The sequence below is a fragment of the Polyodon spathula genome, chromosome 13 (assembly GCF_017654505.1).
Source record: "Polyodon spathula isolate WHYD16114869_AA chromosome 13, ASM1765450v1, whole genome shotgun sequence".
Lineage (NCBI taxonomy): Eukaryota > Metazoa > Chordata > Actinopteri > Acipenseriformes > Polyodontidae > Polyodon > Polyodon spathula.
This window is the reverse complement of record NC_054546.1, coordinates 31682868-31699703: the sequence shown is the minus strand read 5'-3', so window position 1 is coordinate 31699703 and position 16836 is coordinate 31682868. Positions and strand designations below refer to the sequence as shown.

The following is a 16836-nucleotide window of genomic DNA, read 5'->3' as shown; positions in this document are numbered from 1 at the left end:
AGCTTGGCCCCAAAAAAATGGAATGCCCCCAGATGTAATCTTCCCTCGGTTATGGAGCAGCTGTTATATCCATATTCATACGGGTGTCTTGAGAGTCCTTCAACGCTCTTTGTGCTGGACAGTGTCTCTTTCACTAGAAATAGTTAGGGTACAGTTTGGCAAGCAGCTTCTGTTTTTGGAGCCATTTGAGTTCTCTGCAATCTGCAAATATTGTACACTTTTGAAAACAGGAGATTTACAAACTAAACCAATACGCTTCAGTTTGTGGTGTTATAAGTTCGAGACCATCATTCATTGATTAAACTTCTATTGACTGTTTTGTTTAACCCATAGCAAAAGGCAGTATTTTTCAGAAAACATTTGGTCTCTTGTATAACCATTAAAAACAGAAACAAAACAGAACAGAACAGTTTAACAGAAAATACATCACATGTTTGACAAAGAAATAACCAAGGATTTTAAAAAAGCAGTTGCTACTGTATGCTGTCAGGAGTCTCCACATCCTCTATGTATTGAATTGTTACCCTTCACATTTTCCTCTTGTAGCAATAGATTGCATAGCCACCATGTTAAAAAAAAAATATTTTCCAGGGGTTGTTAAATGTTCCTTCCTGTGTTACATTTAATATGACCCCATCTAATGCCACATAGTTATAAATATATACACACACACACACACACACACAGATTTTCCTGTTACACAGAAAATAAGTGAAAATTGACTACATTTGAAAACAAGCTAATTGCAAACTGGTTAAGGCTTTGGAATGTTAACCAAGGTTTTAAAATTACATTTCTTACCCCTTTTTAGAACTTGACTAGCTACTACTACCCCACGTTTTCATCTTTTGACGATTTTGTGGTTGTTTGCTTGTATTTCCAAGTTAGAATATGCAGACATTTCAAAGACAACACTAATGATGAAAATTGTTGCATTATTATTATTATTATTATTATTATTATTATTATTATTATTATTATTATTATTATTATTATTATTTATTTATTAGCAGATACAGTTATCCAGGGTGACTTATAGTTGTTACAAAGAATCCCATTACAAAATATTACATTACAGATAAGAGCAGTTATAAAATATAATAAAATCAGTAGTAAATAACAGCAAAAAAAATACAGTAAATAATTGTGTTTGAAAGCGATTTTGACTAAGCAGTTAAACTTAAAAATATTTGGTTATAAGAGTAAATTCCATAAAGAGCAAGTAGTAAGTACAACAAATTGATAAAAACGATTTCAAATAAGCAATTACAAAAAAAAAATGTGAATGGTTACCTTTTAAGAGTAAACTCAAGTACAAGATACAGAAAATATAATTGTGATTGAGAGCAGTAGTAGAATACAGAAAAGTGTGGAGCAGTTAAGTGCAAGTACAAGATGATGCAAGTACTGATACAATTGGGTGCCATATAGTCCATTATACAGTGACTCGTATTCACCCACTTTGGACTTATCCATATTTTATTGTGTTACAACATTGAATCAGAATGGATTTAATTAGGAGTTTTTGCCACTGATCAACACAAAAAAGTCCATAATGTCAAAGTGAAAAATAAAATCTACAAATTGTTCTAAATTAATTAGAAATATAAAACTGAAAATAATTGATTGCATAAATATTCACCCCCTTTGCTATAACACACCTAAATACGTTCTGATGCAACCAGTTGTCTTTAGAAGTCACATAATTAGTTGAATGGAGTCCACCTTTGTGCAGTTAAGGTGTTTCACATGATTTCAAGTTAAATACACCTGTCTCTGGGAGGTCCGACAGTTGGTTAGTACATTTCCTAACAAAAACTACCATCATGAAGATGAAGGAACATTCAAAGCAAGTCCGGAATAAGGTTCTTCAAAAGTACCAATCGGGTAGGATATAAGAACATTTCCAAGACAATGAATATCCCCCGGAGCACAGTAAAGTCCATTATTAAGAAATGGAGAGAATTTGGCATAACTGTGAATCTGTCTAGACAGGTCATCCTTAATCTGGGCGAGAAGGGCACTAGTCAGGGAGGCCACCAAGAGGCCTACGGCAACTCTAAAGGAGTTGCAGTCTTTCATGGCTGAGCTGGGAGACACTGCATACGGCAACAGCCCAGGTGCTTCACAAAACTGGCTTTTATGGGAGAGTGGCAAAAAGACACTGTTGAAAAAAACTTGCATCAAATCTCAGCTAGTTTGCCAGAAAGCATGAGGAGGACTCTGAGACAAGTGGAAGAAGATTCTATGGTCTGATGAGACCAAAATTGAGCTTTTTGGCCTCAACGCTAAGCGCTGTGTTTGGTGCAAGCCTAACACCACACATCATCCTGAGAACACCATCCCTACCATGAAGCATGGTCGTGACAGCATCATGCTATGGGGATGCTCTGTGTCATGGCCTGGAAAGCTTGTGAAGGTATAGGGCAAAATGGATGCAGCAAAGTACAGAAAACCTGCTGAAGTCTGCAAAAGACCTGGGACTTGGGAGAAGATTAATCTTCCAGCAAGACAATGACCCCAAAGATACAACCAAAGCCACACTGGAGTGGCTTAAAAGCAAAAAGGTCAATGTCCTGGAGTGGCCCAGTAAAAGCGTGGACCTCAATCCAGTTGAGAATATGGGGTAAGAGTTGAAAATTTCTGTTCACCAAAGGTCCCCATCCAACTTGACGGAGCTTGAGCAATTTTGCAAAGAAGAATGGGCAAAAATTGCAGTGTCCAGATGTGCAAAGCTGGTAGAGACTTATCTAAATAGACTCATGGCTGTAATTGCTGCCAAACGTGCCTCTACCAAATATTGACTCAAGGGGGTGAACACTTACGCAATCAATTATTTTCTGTTTTATATTTGTAATTAGTTTAGAACAATTTGTAGATTTTATTTTTCACTTTGAATTTATGGACTTTTTTTGTGTTGATCAGTGGCAGAAACTCCTAATTAAATCAATTTTGATTCCATGTCGTAGCACAATAAAATGTGGAAAAGTCCAAGAGGGGGGTGAATACTTCGAGAGCCACTCTATATGGTACACATCTAAAGTAAATAAATAAATAAAAATGTATGATAAAGGTGTATTTTTTGGGAGAAGTATTTAAAAGCAGGGACTACTAATATTTGTTGGAGGGTTGTGTAACAATATGTAACACCTGTATATAGTAGTCATGGATTAGCTTGTGTTTTAGAGTCCTTAGGTACTGATTGTGCCTGTCCAAACTTGTGTTATAGACCCCTAGCTTCCTGTAGGATTGTAGGATTTATTTGAGCAACTTGCCCAGGTTTATTAAAAAAATAAATAAAAGTGCTTAAATCTACCAAAAAAAGTTGTTTCACCTTTAATAAAATTACCATAGGCTATGTTTGCAGAAAATATTGCCATATTCTTGCTTTCCCCATGTGTACTGAATCCTATGTAGGCTCATTTTAAGGTAATCTTTTTTGTACTTTGTGACCATTTTTTTAAAAAGGTGAGTGCTGCCTTTAAACAATGCCATATTTTAATGTTTATCACATCACATAATGTTAAACAAAATTCTAAAGCCTGAAGTTTACATGATTGTAGTGTGACTCACTTTCAGCATGCAGGTCAGTGATGTAGCACATTTTACTAAACTATGCCTCAAACATTAGTTTAACGCTTCTATAGCAGCACCTTACTAGAAGAGTCAGAAACTAATTATGGGGCATGCTAATTAATCCATTAAATTAAACTTGTTTTTTTTTTTTTTTCATTTCCTTGTTTTTCTTGACAGGATGCTGGTTCTTTTCTCTGCCCTGTTCTCTTCTCAAGTAAAGTGCTGCTGGAGCACACTGATTGGTGGGATCCCTCGTCCGAACGGGAGGTGCCTTCCCCAGCCTGTTGCTGATTGGTTAATTCCTGAGGTGCTTCTCTGGTTGGTGGGTTTCTCGACAGCTCTCTGAATGATGTCTGAACAGGACCTGGCGGAGATGGTGCAGATAGCGGTGGAGGACTTGAATCAAGACCACCCAGGTAAGGGAGGCTTTCCGTTAGGACTCCCATTGCATTTCAGTTTCACCCATTCCTTCTTTTACTATGAGTTTAATAAGACACGCCTGAGCTTGTTACCTATACACTGTCGCTAATTAAGCTTGTATTAAAACAGGAGACTTATTTCCATCCCTGTTGTGAACTGATGAAGAATTCCTTACATGATATGCATTGAAATACAGTGTTTTTTAGGGATGGGCACCAATATCGATATATATTGATCAATATTCATGTGGTTGTTCCAAAGCAGGGAGTACAAGGCAAATGGATCAGTCATGTTAAGGAGAGACCATTTCCACTAAATCGTGTGCAAGATTGCGTTTGTAAAACTATTTTTGGGGAAAAGAAAAAGTTAGAAACTATGCTGTTTTTCTGGAAGGGTTGTTCAAAACATGCATTTCAAATCTTTCTCTGTTTGTGTTTCTGTCAGTGGTTTTGGAAAACCATGAAGAGACTGAAGACTGCGACAAACCGGACAGAAAACGACAGCGGACAGACATGAACTGTCAGGATACGATCAAGGTGAGGATTCTTTTTCATTTCAGATATTAGCAACTCCTGCAGGTGGTCCAAATTAACCCTTAGCGGTCCATTTATTCAGCGCTTGTCAGGCACGTCAGGTATTTTCTCACATGCTATTTATTTTACATGCGCTGTTTACATTTTTTTTTTTTCAGAGTAAAACAGGTGTAAAAGGCACTGAATCGAAAAATGACATTCAGTACTGCATCTCCAGCCATGTATTTTTCACATACTTCTTTACAGATGTGCATACTGATAAATCCTCTCCTGATCACTTGTTTTATCACCAAACTAATCAATAATGCGATCCAAGTCATTATTTTATTACTATAACATCTCAAAAAGCTCTGCAAATCTCAGCGATCTTCTCTTAGCACTGGATGCACAAGCACCTAGCTCCTTTGTTTGTGTCCATGTTGTCTCTGTGGTGCAGGGGGCTATTAGATAAGCCCCCTTTTTTTTTCGGCTCCTATCGGTCACACTCGGCCATTGAAAGATTTTCTCTGCTTTTTCTGGAGAAAAAACGACTAGAGACCTGTGCTTTACGTCTTTTTGATGATGTCTGACTGGAAAGGGAACATTTTAATGTCTCCTGGTCCGACATAGGACCGCAAAGAGTTAATGTTGAGGTGTGATTTTATTTGTTAAAAACTGAAATTGAAGGGGCATTTCCAAACATTCACTCCAGTCTGTATTAAAACCCCTATTTTATGAAAAGAGAAAAATACAAAATGAGAAGTAAATAGATTTTATTTAGTTGTCTGGTTTTGTAAGATTTTTCTCCTTTCACTAGAAAGACTGGGGTAAGCATGCCTAAAATCAGGTGTTGCGTAAAAAAACCTATTTCTGTACCACTAGGTGGCAGCATTGCAGTGTAAATGTTACATCTTTTGTAGTGGTGATGCATATACAGCACTAAATGTTCAAAAAAAGCATGTGCTAGTTTATTTTATCACCAGTTGTCCATACCTGTAAAAAATATATTATACAGTGCTGTGTTGCCCATATTATTGAATATGACGCTGGCTTATAATTGTAAGCAGGGAGTGGTCTTGTGTGTAAGTTGCTTCCTATCGTCTTTATATAAATCATGTGGAACTTCAAGTACCTCCCCACTGTCTTCTTTATTTTTTCTTCTTTTCCTTTTTGAAATTTAGTTTTTTTTTTTTTTTTTTTTTTTTTTTTTTTTTATTGCAGTCTGGAGATATGTTGAAAAACCTGGATAACCTGCTAAATATTTCAGTTTTTCAGAAACTGTAGTTGAAGTCTAATAAATATATTCACTATATTAGTCCTGGGACTGTGTATATGTAATACTTGGGCTTGATTAGACCAGAGCCAGACTGAATAAGTGTGAAAAGTCTTTCAGTCTTAAGCAGTTGGAACAGGCCCCTGCAAGTGTACTGCTGTTCATTTTTTTTTTTCACTGAAACACAGTTGTTAGTGCTTTCCATTACTGAGGTTTAACTTTACATGAGTGAAGTCCAGTTCACATTTTAAAGTCCATTACAGTTCCACTCTATTGGACTGTGGGAGATATTTTATTCATTGTAGTATGAATAATACCCCAGTGTTTGATCAAAGACTGAGCTGTAAAGTAATGTGCTTACATTGGCAGCGATTTGCTGCCCAATAGACCTTTGATATGCAAAACAGTTGTGCAGCCTTTTTCTTTATTTCAAAAATATTTCTGCCCCTCTGCAGTAACCATAGGATAATAAAACAGCTCTTTTCAAGATGTGAGAAATGTGTGCTAATTTATTTTCCGCTTTGAATTATAAATCAGCAGGGGAAGTCTGATTCCTTCCCACTTTTTGTATTGTCAAATCTTCTCTTTCCACTCCTCCTGTCCCAGTGCAGCATTTACTTTCTCCAACCCTCTCAATGTCACTCCCAGTACCTCCCATCTCTCGCCCTCTGAAAGACGGTTCTAAACTTGGACCCCTGGTCAAAATGACTATTTCTAGAAATAGTGCACTTTCTAGTGGTGACTAGTAATTAAAGATGATTTTTGCAGAAGCATTAACCAACGCTTTAATTATAGTTTCTTATTTGAGTCTTTTACTAAAAAGAACAACATACATGTGCAGTTTTAGTGTTTGTGAAGCTGTAAATGTGGTTCTGAGACCCTGTTACTTTTTTTCTTTACTTGGCCACCTGGTGGATATCTGCCGCCACTGCACCTGCAGAATAGGGTCAATATGATTCGTACAATTAGCATTGTTTCAAGAACTTGAGATCTGAATGCTTCACTTTTAGTAGTTTAAGCAATTTCATCGCTTCCTTGTATTTTATTTATGTTTAAAAAATTTGTGAAAGATTTTCCGCTACAAAGTAAAAATGCATCTGTGTGGTACCGGCTTCCTTCCTTTTCTGTAGGTTACATGATCCGATTGCAACTACCTACAACACAGGAAGATTAAGGGACCAGCAACTTTTATTATGTTGCATTGTATTTCAAATATCTGCCAAAAACTGGTGGAAACAACTTTGAAAATGGGCTCTATGATATCCAGTTACTTCTTTATGCAGTTAGAATCACTGCCATGGGTGAAGTTGTTCATACTGACCCCCGGGATTCACATGTTGACCTGCTTTGCAGTCCCTGCTGTACTCCATCAACCAGACGATCTGCCTGCGGCTGGATAACATTGAAGGCAAGCTGCAGGCCCTGGAGGCCACCTACAAGTCCCTGGAGGAGAAGCTGGACATGGTGATGAACAAGAACCAGGGCCCCATCCAGGTACCCATGGTGGCAGGATCTCCGCTGGGAGCTACACAGACCTGGAACAAAGTGCGATGGTAAGGGCGGGATCTGGGATTCTCAAATCCATGTTTTAATCAGATTTGAACTGCTTTCCACTTCAGGTAAATTAGAAAGTACAGTATGTACAGGATTCCCTGTGGATCTCTTCTCACTCTCTTCAGTGGCCCCTACTGTTCAGATGCTTAATGAGCCTGGGGGACATGGCCCTCATCTCTAGGGTTTCAATAGCTTGCGAATTTGGGAATTTCAAATTTGGTTGAAAAAGTTTGAAATTGAAAAGAAAAACGTACAGTAAACCCTCGCTATAACGACCCTGTTGGGGTCCAAGCCTTTGGTTCGTTATATCGAGGGGTTCATTATAGCGAAGGGACAATCAAAATGAATGATAAACTATTGTAGTAAGTTAATGAGATGAGACTGTGAAAAATTACATGCACCTGTTCGTCTCATGTATGTAATATTCTGCCTTTGCTTTATCCTATTCGTTAAAGAATTTGAACTCCGTTCCGTTCAGTACAAAAAGCAAAAATCCCAAATTGAAGCTGAACTTTTATTCAAAATCTGTCATGAGTCGTTTCAAAGTGCCCCAAATCCTAATCTAACATGCAATAACCCCAAACTGATCTTTTATTCCAAAATAACCCGACGTCAATAGTTTGACATGAAAAGTTCATCAGATCCTCAAGTTTTTTGTTTTTTGTTTAATCGATTTTGCTTTGCTGCATGGTTGCTGAACAAGCCAAAAAACAGCATGCTTTTGGACAATCTATATTCACGAGAGAGATATGCGTTACTTAATTATTTATTTCAAATGATCACTATAGTTTCCAGCTCTGTACAACTGTGGAAGGGGTGTGGGTAATTCACTGACTAGGAGACAGACAGGTGTAATTGAAAACACCACACGGGTGCCCAGTTTTATTTCAGGGGCGCGTTGGGTTTCTTTAGCCCGCAGAGGGCGCTGTTGGTCCGTGGTCTGCTTACCAACTATGGTAAAGAGAACCACGGGAATACCAAGCAAGGGTAAACAGTTCAGGCGCACTCGCAGGTGCTGCAAAACAATACTACAAAAATCGAAGGCACAAAGAAACAGGAAAAATAAAACAGTAACACAACTACAAAGAAAAGGTGCTGCACTCCGCAGCAATATCCCGGTCGCCGCTGCCCGTGCGACCCGGATCACCGTCCTACGCTGCCGGCTACCTAGCCTGCTCGGCTATCCTTATTCAGGGATCTGCCCAAGGGTTCCCCTCCCTCACTGTCTTGCTTTGAACCTATGTTCCGTTCCGTTCGGTCGTGGACCAGCGTTTCCGCGCACTCTACGCATTTAAAAGGGCAGATCTGAGGAAACAACAGAGCGTTAATTTATAGGGCTAACAATCTTCCAAGACGCGCCTCTCAGCCATTCAGAGAGGGGGAAAGTCCACACACCCACTTTCCCACCTCCCCGTGTCACTGCCATGACTCGCAGGCGGTTGTTGGATGACTGCCGTCCTCTTCCTGCAGCCCGTGAACACGCCAGCAGAGTCAGCACAGATCTCTCCCTGTTACAACAACATAAAATGATTTTTGTTTCGGAGGCATAGTTACATAATGCATGCTTTTTACTAAGACAAAATACAGTGCTCACCCTTTATAACACTAGAGTGGGGAGCCATAGTTACAAGACCATGCTATTTGTGTTCTGCCTTATAACAAGTATAATTGCCTTACAAAGAGTATACACTTCTCTTTATTTTCTAAACTATGTCTTCAGGTAAAAAAAATAAATACATATGTGATAACGTAAAATCCTGGCAACGCTACAGTTTTAGTTGGCTGAAGGTCTCGCAGTGAGAGGATGGATTATATTTGTCAGCTTCCCTGTTTTTTAAATTTTTTTGTTTTTTTAAATTTGTTCCAGTTGCTGATTTATTTCTAATTAACTCGTGTTCAGGTTTGATTAAAGCACCAGGGTTTTTCAGAAGACAGGTGGCACTGGAGGGGTGCCAGAGCCTACAGAAATGCAGTCACACATTTATTCTTTGCACCAAAAAGCAGCCATGTCTACCCTCAACAGAAACGCTATGTGCAGGTGGTGTTCTTCCTGGCCACACTTACATTTTTACACATGTTTCATCATGAAAACCACTTATGCACTTGTGATGAAACTTGGTAAGGACATCCTCTTCATAAAGGTATTTCAGGAATCAGAATCTGGGCATGTCCTGCATTGGGTACCTGTCCATATGTATATGTCACATTCACATTCACATTCACCTATTTTGGATGTAAGTCATGGTTAAGGCTGTCAAGTATCTTGCCTGCTGCAAAGCATATCTGTCACTGGGGGAAGCAGCGGGTTGGTTAGTGAAGGGTGAGGACAATTTCACTTCTCAGGTAAAATTACCAAGAAAGTGTAATCTGAAAGCAAGGCCTGATAACAAATATTTATTTAACATTGTGTAGTACCAGATAACATGTTTTAAAATGAAAGTGCATGCTTACAAAACGCCTGTGAAAACAACACTTTGAGAGGCATGCAGGCATGGCGTGTAATTATTTTGTTGTCTGTAATCAATTTAACTGATGCAGTTTTAACAGAATCTAGACAAACGCTGCCTCTTTCACAATAGATTTTTCTTGCGGCCAGTTAGGATAGGATGGAGACATTTCATTGGCTGATGTTCATGATGCGAAAATGAATACTTGGGTTTGATTTTTAGCTTGTAATAGCCAGGAATGATTTGGCTTTACCAGAACCGGAGTGACAGACTCCCAGTGTTGTCCAAGTCTTTCTTAGTAATTATTGCTACATACATTTTTTTTTCCACTTTATGTTCATTATGACATTGTGGAAGGGTTGAAGAGCATAGACAGCTGCGCTCTACCAGGCAAAATAAAACTCTGTTGCTTTCAGTGTGGTCTACTGATGAGGTTGCTGTGGCCACTGACTGTGTACGAGGTTTCTTTGACAACAGTAGAGAAGCTGGAAGCTTTAATCAGTTCATACATCAGGAAATGGTTGGGAGTTCCACGCTGCCTCAGCAGAGTGGGACTTTATGGTAAAGGAATACTGCAGCTACCAGTCTCCTCTCTAACCGAGGAATTTAAGTGTGCCAAGGTCAGACTGGAAATGACATTAGTAGAGTCACGCGACAAATGCGTAAGGGAGGCAGCACCTGTGTTGAAAACTGGAAGAAAGTGGGTGGCAAAGAAAGCTGTGGAAGATGCAAAGGCTGCCCTTCGAATTGGAAGAGGGGGTCTTGGTCTCAGTTCAGCTCCTCCTACATGGCACAAGGCAGCCCCAGCTCAAAGGAGGAAGCTGGTAGTCAACGCGGTGCAAAAGCAGGAGGAGAGGATGAGGTGTATAAAGGCCATTTCCCAGGCCAAGCAGGGAGAATGGATGAGATGGGAGAGTGTGGAACAACGCAAGATTGGCTGGCAAGACCTATGGTCAGTGGAACAGAGCAGGATTAGTTTCCTCATCAGGTCAACATATGATGTTCTCCCATCACCACAGAACCTAAACCTCTGGGTAGGAGAGGATCCCTTATGTCCTTTGTGTTCATCACCTGCAACATTAAGGCACATTTTGACAGAATGTAAGGTGGCTCTTAGCCAAGGTCGGTTTACTTGGCGCCATGACGAGGTGCTGCGATGTTTGGCCTTAGCAATGGAAGACAAGCGTAACCTGACCAATAAGTTTCCACCTGTTCCATCAAAACATTACACACAAAAGACAACATTCCTCCACCCAGGAGAGCAACCACCAAGAAAAGGTGTTAAAACCAGTCCTCGCCCAGGACAACTGGAAGCTGCTAGAGACTGGAAAATGCTGGCAGATGTTGGTCAACAGCTTATTTTTTCACCTGAGATTGCCACCACTAACCTTCGACCAGATATTGTCTTGTGGTCTGGATCAGCACGCCTTGTTCACCTGGTAGAGTTAACAGTGCCATGGGAGGATGCTGTAGATGAGGCGTACGAGAGGAAGAAACTTCGGTATGCTCAACTAGCCACTGAAGCGGAATAGCGAGGATGGAGAGTCCGGGTTTACCCAGTGGAAGTGGGTTGTCGAGGATTTGTGGCACACTCTACAACACGGTTTCTCAGAGACGTCGGATTCAGTGGCCAAGAGTTGCGTCGCACAGTGAAGAACTTATCTGAAGCAGCAGAGAGGAGCAGCAACTGGCTGTGGTTGAGACGGAAAGATTCTGGCTGGGGATCTCAAGCACAATAGAAAGAAAGAAACGCTGATGTACAGGTAAGTAAGCTGGGCTGAGTTGAGTGGGGGACGGAGGGGGGTGATGCTGGGACGCCAGAATCACCGTTGAGCCCTCTTGAGGTGTCGTGGGCTAGTCGACGAAACACTGAGGATGGAAGGTGCCCACTTGAAGACCCCAGAGATGTACCCTACTTAGCTCAATCCAGACGGTTGTCATGCTGATGCGCTGGGGAGGCCGCACTGTGGTTGATCCCCGGAACCAGCATCGCAGCCGTTGCGTGTGCTGATGCACCAGGGAGGCAAATAAGCTGATCCCTGGAGCCAGCATTACACTTCAGCCATTAACACCAGACAGCAGGATATCTATATCATTATATGGAAGGAAATGCAAATGGATGGAGACACATATGGATCACATTAGTTTACTGTAAAGCTGCGTCTTAGTTGGTGCTTATCTTGGCGAGAGCCGAGTTCAAATCAGCATGAAGTTTAACATCTACTCTCGTGTAATGGAAATCGTGGATGGAGCACATTCTTGGCACTGGTTTGCCCATTTAGTAGGCACCACCTGTATTGCCGTTTGTGTCCTTATGCGAAACATGTGGGTTCAATTTTTAAAATCACTGGGCTGTTTCTCTCAGTGTTTAACATAATTAGGTACTTTAGGACAAAGCAGACCAATACTGTTTCACAAAAAGTAAAATTTTTACTGACGTGGTGATTCACTTCTGGTTAGCAGTGTTATCATTGTTTTTTTTTCTGTTGATTATCGCTTGGTTCTTTGCTTGTGCAGATATTTCAAAGACAATGGTATAGATGACAATCTGCTCCTGCTTCCTGGTACCAAATCGCATCGTGTTTTGTAGTTCAGACTCGCTCCAATGGTCTAGCTGCAATCAGACCAGGTGACCTACAGCAAAGGTAGGCTGGAATACGCGTCCTCTGAGACGTGCTCCTGCCAAACCATCATTTTTCGCACTGCAGATCCACAGTGAGGCCACCAGACCTATAGCGCCGGAGGACAATACAGATCTGGCGGCTCCACTGTAGAACCACAGGCGCCCTATTGGCCACAGGGGTCGCTAATGCACGGTGAGCCGTGGATTCCCCTGCCGACCTAAGCCCTCCCTATCCGGGCAGCGCTCGGCCAATTGTGCGCCACCCCCTAGGAACTCCCGGTCATGGTCAACGGTGACATATCCTGGACTCGAACCTGCGAGTCCCAGACTATAGGTCACATCCTGCACTCCACGTGGTGCGCTTTTACTGGATGCGCCACTCGGTCGAAGTAAATAAGAAACTGACATCACCACTGCAGTGCCCCCTACTGAACAGTTTATATGTACAGTGTCATGATACAGTACATACTGCATTGTGACTTCACTGTATTGCTGAACCTTGGATATGGATAGTGTGGCTGTAAGCATCTGTTACCAGTTCTGCATATTTCCATGAAGTGTTGGCTAAGAGTCTTCAACGGTTCTCCCACATTAGATGGTGCCTTTGATAAGGATTTTGGACATAAGCTGGAGTAAAACACAAATATCCTTGTCATGTGAAATTGAGGTTACAGAAACATTAAGAAAAAGTTCTGAGGTCAGCCAAGTATAAAATTAGAATTTTAAAGTGTAGATAGGCAGGGAAAAGGAATGTGTGAAAGTACGATAATCACACTCAGTCGCCGCTGCAGTACAAAGGGTTCAGATCATAGAATTAGTTTAGGAAGAGTGTTTGATTAATAGAAAAATGAAAAACGTTGACTGCTTTTCGGAGCAATTGCTTTTTAACGGGCTGTGGGCCATTTTCATTTTAGGGTGACGCCTGTTTCACTGGATGTTTCTTATGAGGACTATAGGGTCAGCTGTAAGACTCGGTTGTCCAAAATTCACCTGCAAAGTGTTATTTCATTCCTACATGATTCTGAGATAAAGTATAGAAAAACAAGCAAACAATCAACCAACCATCTCCACAAGAAAAAGGGAGCAAGTGATAATGCTGCTCCTGCTGCTGAGTAAGACCATAGATTTTAGCACTAGTACTCCTTTAATGTGCCTGTGGTGGTCGTTGAATATACTTGCATTAAATATGATTGCATTATGACTTGCATTGCTTATGTTGTCTTCCCAGTTTTCAATAATTGCAACTCAAATAGTTCATGGTAAACCCATTATTTATACTTGAGCTTGAGCTGCATATATTTCATCAGATAGGTAGGGTAGTTTTTTTAATTAAGCACTGGTGTTGTTTCAAACTACAGTTGAGTTTTCACACAATGAAAATGAGGCACGTGCTGTGAACTGTGACCACTATTTCACTGCACCATGTAAATTGCTTTGCCCTCTTAAACCCAATTACTCTTCACTGTTAACACACAAGGTGACATACGTAACCTGCACTGGCTTGTTCTGTAGTCTGCTTCGCTTTCTGCTTTGACATTTGTTGTATGACAAGCACGAGTAACACTGGTGTCTGTCAGTTTTCTTTCAATTAAAATGAAAAGTGTAATTACCTGCAGTACTAAGCTCTGTATTTTTCTAACCTTTGCTGATATGTGGCTGAGTAGCTCAGTATTTGCAATTCCACTGGGAGCTCTTGTTCTCTCGCCCGGCTAAGAAAAATAAACCAAAATAAATATTTAACCCTTGGCCCTGACAGCGAAGACATTGGCAAGGCCTACTGTCTAGCGCCACGTAATTTCTTTGCCGGATTTCTCAGTTTTGTCTAAGCAGGTCTGAAGTGCAAAAAGTCATAAAGTGTGTTTTTGTCAAAACAAGGTGAAGATAGTCTTTAAAACAGTACCATTAAAAAAAAACAAAAAAAACAACAAAAAACATTAAAACTGAATCACTAATCTGTATACTATCCATGTGTTCCCAGGAACTGGTCCACGAACACACTTAAATAAATGGATGTTTTTGTTTTTTAAATAAGGTCCTTTTGAAATAAGATAATCCTGAATACATATTCCACATTTGTTTAAACTTTAGATTCAATTTGACTGAGTGAAGCCAGTTTTCCTTACCATAGCATTGATCCCTTTCTGCGTTTACAAATTATTGGACCCCGTCTGAACACGGCACATTGGAAATTATGTGGGTTCAGGTGGGGTCATAATTCACGTAACACTGGAAAGGAACTTAACTCTTTATAGTCTGGCTTTATCTGAGTCAGAGGCTTGGATAAAGTTATGACATCACCGCAATTATAAAGTATAGCTACAGCAGTGGCAGAAACTTTGATTAATTCAGGCCAAGATAGTTTGAAAAAGGAAAAGGGACTTATTGTCAGAATATTGTCATACAATTGAGAAAAAAAAAAAAAAAAAAAAAAACTTTTCCTTTAAAAGATGGGCATTTGGTAAAATTTGTCTAAGAATGTTTTTGTATATTTAACCTTTATCCTTCTTGTTTCTCCCTGTCACAGTGTGGTTCCACAGACTAACGTCATTGTAAGTAGCGACCGGCAAAAGGTTTCCGGACCGGAGGAAACAGTCACCAGAGCAACAGAATCACTGGAGAATCTTCTTAGCAAGTTAGTAGCCAATTCCCCCACCCCCTTAAATATCTGAAGCCAAAAATGATTTCAGATTGTGACATCGGAGATGGTTTCATATACTGTACACAACTGTATTGTATGATTCTTTAAATCATGTTTGATCTTGGGTAGCATACAAGAAAAGTTACTAGTTTTTGTGCCACGTTGTTTTAACATCCTGGCCATACCAATTACCACATACTTGGACTTCATGTTTGGTATGTAGCTGTCTTCTATTAATCATGAATGGTAAATTCCAGCAATATCTCTTTATTTGTTACTAAATAAATACTGCAGGCAAAATGTGGCAGTGGCCGTGAACTTCACCCATAACTTCAAAATGCTAAATCACAATTCTAAACTATTAAGGAACTCAGTCAAGCACACACCCAGTCTGGAGTTGTCTTCACTGTTATAAAAATCCCACTATATATATATATATATATATATATATATATATATATATATATATATATATATATGTGTATTTATATATGTATGTGTATATATGTGTGTGTGTATATATATAAACATACATATATATATATTATTTATTTATTTTTAAAAAAGTGACTTCCAGGGCACGTTGTAAAAAAAATTTATAGCTCCCTCTCTAGATAAAATATATAGTGCAATCTGCAGTCCCAGAGCAAATGGCTGCTGAAAAAACACTTTTATCTTAATAATAACTATTAAAGAATTTCAGATAAATTGTATTTTTTGAGTGCAATGTCAGGGATGGCATGTTTCTCTGTGCTGCCATTTGAAACAACACATTGCAATGTATGACCAACAAGGGACAGCAGCTTGGCAGTAGCCTGGTATCTGCTTCTTGGAGATGGATTGGCTCTGCAAAACCCAAACAATTTACCCTTGTGGCAGACAACACATTACACTGTAGACTTTGGCTAACTGAGCCTATTGGACTCTGCCATGGGAACTGCCCTAGTTCTGTCTATCTTTTTTATAGTCAGAAAACATTCCTCCTGTCTCCACCTCCACTTAATGATCTATAATGACAATGCAGTACTGTAGAATTGCAGTGCTGTAGATTTTAGACTATAGCAACAAAACAGCAGTTTCAATATTATGACATCACCATTGGTGGAAATGTATGGCATTTGTATATTTTGACATACCAGTGGTATGAACATGATATCCATTGAAGTGTATAATTAACACATCAAACTACTTAGGTGTTCCAAATCCTCTGTGCTGCCACCCCTGGTGATGATATAATTTGCATGTGGTTCTGCTAGGGTTTCTCGTGGTATCCTAATTTATACTTTGCAGTAAAGGTAGCCAAGTTGGACTACATTAAAAGGCTAAGCTACTTATATCTACATTTCCCTAATATTTCTTACCTGTATGATATATTATATACTATGATTGTTTTCCTATTATTGTACGTTGTTTCTAAGATCCTTAGCATACTGGAAGGGCATGAGCATTCTTCAAGAGCATAAATAGCCTTTACGCTACGTAGTGTTTGCTGGATTGACTGATTGAAGTGACAGGCGATTGAAATTGTGTTTGAACCTCCAGCAGTGCTCCGTACAGCAGAGTGTAGCTGATATGTTGGTTCGTGTTTCCCTTCTTGTCCAGTGCTCTTCCGGGACGCAGGCAGAACACAATCCTGGTGAAGGTCCCAGCGGCGGACGATAGCCACAACGAGGACGCTGAGAGCGGATCCGAGGCCAGTGACTCAATCTCCAACAGCGGCCAGGGAGGAGGGGGTGCCGTGGGGAACAATGTCACTCTCATCACCCTCAACTCGGAAGGTAAGGGCATCCAGT

The 16836-nt window shown here is 40.1% G+C and overlaps 1 protein-coding gene across 2 annotated transcripts in view; it reads left to right on the top strand.

Annotated features, from left to right (window-relative positions):
• The window catches only part of LOC121326271 (protein BANP-like), a 126217-nt gene that overhangs the window by 4517 nt on the left and 104864 nt on the right, over positions 1-16836 (top strand). For both annotated transcript variants that reach the window (XM_041269509.1, XM_041269508.1), the window contains exons 2-6: positions 3754-3992; positions 4441-4532; positions 7135-7334; positions 14930-15037; positions 16646-16821. In XM_041269509.1, the coding sequence (XP_041125443.1) occupies positions 3923-3992; positions 4441-4532; positions 7135-7334; positions 14930-15037; positions 16646-16821 (646 nt within the window). In that variant the 5' untranslated portion in view covers positions 3754-3922. The remainder of the gene's footprint in view (positions 1-3753; positions 3993-4440; positions 4533-7134; positions 7335-14929; positions 15038-16645; positions 16822-16836) is intronic.